The sequence below is a fragment of the Echinops telfairi genome, unplaced genomic scaffold (genome assembly GCF_000313985.2).
Source record: "Echinops telfairi isolate 266 unplaced genomic scaffold, ASM31398v2 ScPeMD7_28;HRSCAF=97, whole genome shotgun sequence".
In the NCBI taxonomy this organism is placed as follows: Eukaryota; Metazoa; Chordata; class Mammalia; order Afrosoricida; family Tenrecidae; genus Echinops; species Echinops telfairi.
The window spans coordinates 5,259,989-5,264,749 of NW_022103925.1; the positions used below are offsets into that span (position 1 = coordinate 5,259,989).

The following is a 4,761-nucleotide window of genomic DNA, read 5'->3' on the forward strand; positions in this document are numbered from 1 at the left end:
GGGGGGGGGGGCAGCAAATAATGCACTGGACTAAAGATTAGGTGCACTGAACCTGCCCAACTGACCTTTGAAGAAAGGCTTGGTGATCCTGTTCATGGTTACGCCCAAAACCTCCCTGCACAGCACAGCCCTCTGTAACCCATGGGTTCACCACTGGTCTGAACCACATCACTGAGTGAGAAGTGGGTGGACAGGTGGAAGGGGGACGTAGGTAAGGGTGGCCTGGTGATCTTGCAGGGGCCCTGGTGGTGCCGTGGCTAAGCGCTCAACTGCCAACCAAAGGCGCAGCCGTTCGAACCTCCATATGAGAAAAGGCCTGGCACTTGGCCCCCAAACAGGAAACACTGTGGGGTAGTTCTCTGCGCCAAGGTGGTGGCTGTGAGGCAGTGGGCGGGCAGAGGCCCACGAGGCGAGTGGGTGTTCGGCACATGAGTGCTGATGGCAGCAGGGCCTCTGGAGGGCTGGGGGGTCGTGTGCACTCCCTTGAGGGGACAGAGCTGGGTGTCAGCTATGGACAGGTCAGGGACCTCTGGTCCTCACAGGATCACAGACCTGCCTCAGGGACGGCTGCAGGTCTCCGGACCACCTACCACTCCAGACAGGGACACCTGGTGGGGCTTGGGACCCGCATTCACATCCCAGACCAAAATGTCTCAGGAAGAAAGGCCTGGTGATTGGCTACTGCAAACCAGCCAGGGGGAGGCCTGTGGGCCACACCAAGTTTGGGGGGGCGGGGAGCACAGGACAGAGAGGGGAACTGGTGAGACCCCGGGCCTGCCTGAGAGTGCTGGGGTCTGGGAGGTGGAGGGGCGCTGAGCACTGGAGAGGTAGTACTGTTGTACTCAGCTACAGCCCAAAGGTTTGCAGCTTCAACCCCACCCAGGGGTGCAGCGGGAGAAAGGCCTAGCAATATTCCTCAGTAAAGATCACAGCTGAGAGAACTAACGGGGCTGTGTTCCACCTTGCCCGAGCCAGCCTTAGCTAACAACCACAGCAAGCTCCTGTGCACGCTCTCTGTCACATACACAATACATGCTGAGGGGGCCCTGGGAGGCACGCTGCCTCACCTCTTGGGAATTAACCATTTCCCACAAGCACCTGCTGGGGTAGCCTTGCTGGGGGGAACGGCTGTGAGAGCCCCGTGTTCAGCTGCCCTTCGCCAAAGCTTGAGGGCCCCCACCCCCACCTGCCTGTACATTTCTGGGTGGGGCACACAGGTGGTTCTGGACTACAGCCCCCAGCCTGTTGAGACCTGGGTTCCAGCCCCGGCCAGTGCCAGCCACACACCCCTTCAAGGCTTCCCCAGGATCTGCCAGCCCCCTCCCATGGTCCCATCCTCTCATAGTCCTCTCCTCCAGGGCTCCCAGACTCAGCCCTCCCTGGTCAACTACTGACTAAACCCACCCTGGTGTGCCTCAGAAAACAAGCCTGGCAGTCTTGGCTTCCGGAAAGATCACAGCCCCGAACAGGTGTGAGGCGCACCTGGGAGAAACTTTCTCCAGGTGCAGCCTAGGATGGTTGTAAACATGGCTGCTTCACCTGCCCAGTCTGGGTGGGCAGATGGCACTCCCACCCACATCGTGTGACCCCATCCTCTTCCTTGGAGCCCCTGCCCTCTGGCCCAGCTGCCTCTACTCAGCCTTAGATCCTGGTCATCTTATCTCGGGACCCAGACAGACCCGAGATGTCGCCCAGCACCCTGCTCAGGGAGTCAGGGGACGGGCCTCCCCTGCCTGCAGGCCCTCCTCCAGCTGGCTTCCCATCAGGCAGCCTACCTTCCTGTTCCCTGATCCTTCCTGTCTCCTGACCCCAAACACTTCCTGGGGAGCCTGGTGTCACAGCAGCTGGGTCAGGTTGGCTGTGTGTACCCACCCTGCAGCTCTGCGGGAGAAAGGCCTGGCACTCACCCACCGCCACCGACCCCATTTCAACTCGCAGTGTAGAGCTGCCCCTGGAGGTTCCCAAGGTTGTCCCTCTCGAGCGCTGTATCCCTGAGTCCATTCAGACTCACCGTGACCTGCTATGGCAGTAGACCTGACTCAGGGTTGCCAAGGCTGTAAACTCTTCCGGGAGTGGAGAAATCTCCTCATTCTCCTACAGGGTGGCTGGTGGTTTTGAACTGCTGACCTTGCGGTTAGCAGCCTGATGCAAAACCCACTGTGCCGCCAGGGCTCACAGCCTAGAAAACCCTTAACAACAATGATGTCTTGTAAAACAACAAAAATCAAACTTGTCTCCCTGAGGCCGATTCTGAGTCATGGGGACCCCGAGTGAAGAGCCTTTGCAACGTCTGCTTATCTGGACCAGAACGAGGCTGTCCGAGGCTCTCTGCTCCCATGAAGACTTGCAGCATGGGAAGCCCTAGAGAAAGTGACTCAAGTCAGCATCCACTGGACAGCCAAGGGGGCGCCTAACCACGTAAGGACTCGCCAGTGCAGGGGGCTGAATTCAGGGCCCGAGTGTAATGGGACATGGGATGGGGTGGGAACCGGGAATTCTGGCTGAGGCTCCCCAGGCCTGTGCAGCGATGAGGGGGACGGAGCAGGGCCGGGAGTGTCCTGTCCTTTTATACGTCGAGTAGGAACAGACTGGCCACTGACACCTAACTATCCTTGCTGCTATTCGGTTCTCGGGGCTTCAGGAGAGGGGGAGGCCCCGCCTCCCGGTCTCGGTCCTCCCGGCAAAGCCACAGCCTCAGGCCCCAGAGGAGCTCCATCCTTTAGCAGGGACGACAGAGCCTGCTACGTCTTCTCGGTGGTCATGTCCCAAGCCCTGTACCGGCACGTGTCTCCCTCCACGTGGATCTGGAAGGCCACGGCCCAGCTCGTGGATGAGAAAGACAGCTCCGCCCATCCCAGCCCTCAACCCAGCCTCCGCCTTGCCCCAGCTAGCCGGCCTGTGTGGCTGTGACCATGCCCCCTGCAGGCTATGGGATGAAGCGTTCTGGACCCAGCAGGCATGTCCACACTGCCGGCTGACTCAGACTCGTAGGCTGGAGGCTAGCCGCCGTGACGCCCTGTTTTTCACGCCTCGAGGACTTCGGTCTCCCACCTGCAGTGAGCACCTTTGCTGTGGGGTGAGAGGAGGTCCGGCCGCCTTCTCTCCCAGGCAGGCCTCCCTGTGGGCCACCCGCAGCCCCCACCCCAACAGCCCGGAGGCCACAGGGTGCGCAAGCCCAGGGACACGGAGCAAGTGTTACCTTGAGGACGAAGCCGTCAGGGCAGGCCCGGTCATACTTGTACACCTTGTAGACGACCAGGAAGACGACACAGGTGAGGAAGGCCAGGGCGAACAGGACCAGCACCGAGACCTGTGGGCAGGAGGGCACCGTCAGCCTGGGGGGGGCGATGGCCGCCTGGACAGCCGGGCGGACACACACACAGACACAGGAGGTAGGCAGACAGATGACCAGACACAGGTGCAGGCAGACAGACAGGTGCAGGCAGAGCCCGCCCCTGAGAAGGAGGCACAGATCGGAATCCAGAAAGCACGATGCCTGCAGTGAGGGTGCCCTCCCCCCAAGGTGCATGGGGCCTCCCTCCCAGGGTGGACAGCCCCTCGTTGGCTCGGCCCCCCACACTGTGTGACTCGGGTGACCGCAGCCTGCCAAGGCTCTGGTCACAATTAAGCCCTGAGGAAAGACCCAGAGCAGCTGGCCTCCCATCCACCCAGAACAAGGTGGGAAATGGGACAAAGGAGGGTCCAGGTGGGCAGGAAGTGGTGCCACCCCATGAAGAAGGGGCACCCATGAGAAGCTGGGCGCATCTGCTTCACTGCCCAGTCATGCCAGGTGCTCGGCAGCACGGCCGTGGTTTTGGGTCAGTCCCCTCCGTCCACTTTGCCACGGTGAGCAGTGCTGGCCCGGGAGCCAGGCAGACCGCACCAGCCCGGAGCACCTGAATTGGTCGGCCTGGCCTCTTACTCTGCCAGCTGTGCCTGACGGCATCGAAGGTAGCAGACCAGTGTCTCCACAGCAGGGGCGGAACCCACAGGGCTGCCTCCCTGGGATGGGGTTGGGGGGTGTTAGGTGCCACCAGGTCAGTTCCGACCCATAGCGACCCTGGGCACAAGGGAACAAAACACTGCCCGGTCCTGTGCCCAGCCATGTTGCAGCCCCCGTGTCCATCCATCTCCCAGAGGGCCTCCTCTTTTTCATCCCCCTCCACTTTACCAAACATGCTGCCCTTCTCCAGGGGCTGGTCTCCCCCGGCAACGTGTCCGAAGTACGTGAGATGAAGCGTCACCGTCCTGGCTTCTAAGGAACCTTCTGGCCGTACTTCTTCCAAGACAGGTCTGTTAGTTCTCTCGGCGGTCCATGGTCCTTTCAACGTTCTTCTCCAGCCCCACCGTTCAGATGCATCGCCTCTTCTCCCGTCTTCCTGACTCGGTGTCTGTCCGTCTGTCGTCCTGTGGTGGCTTGTGCGTTGTGTGAGGCCAGGAGGCTCTGTCCCCGGTACCTCAACTGCCATCAGGGTCACCCAAAGTGAACAGGCTTCAGATATGATGAAGAAGGAACTGGCGGCCCACTTTGGAGGAAACCTTGGGGTGGCCCCAAGGACCTGGCCCCCTGCTTCACCTCATATGTATTCCTGTCTGTCACTGACTGTCTCTGAACCAGCTCTGACTCCTGGAGACAAGCAGGGATGCTGTGGGGCCCTAAAGCCATCTCCACTGCAGGTCTCCGCCCTGTGGCTCCTGGGTCAACCCATCTCGTGCCAGACCTCCCTTGTGTCCTCAGACCCCCAACCGAGCCTGCTGTAG

The 4,761-nt window shown here is 60.8% G+C and overlaps 1 protein-coding gene across 1 annotated transcript in view; it reads right to left on the minus strand.

Annotated features, from left to right (window-relative positions):
- NSG1 (neuronal vesicle trafficking associated 1) overlaps positions 1 to 4,761 on the minus strand; it is a gene marked incomplete at its 5' end in the record, with an annotated part of 16,467 nt that overhangs the window by 2,473 nt on the left and 9,233 nt on the right. Inside the window, one exon of the mRNA XM_004715133.2 lies at positions 3,200 to 3,310. Within this exon, the coding sequence (XP_004715190.1) occupies positions 3,200 to 3,310 (111 nt within the window). The remainder of the gene's footprint in view (positions 1 to 3,199; positions 3,311 to 4,761) is intronic.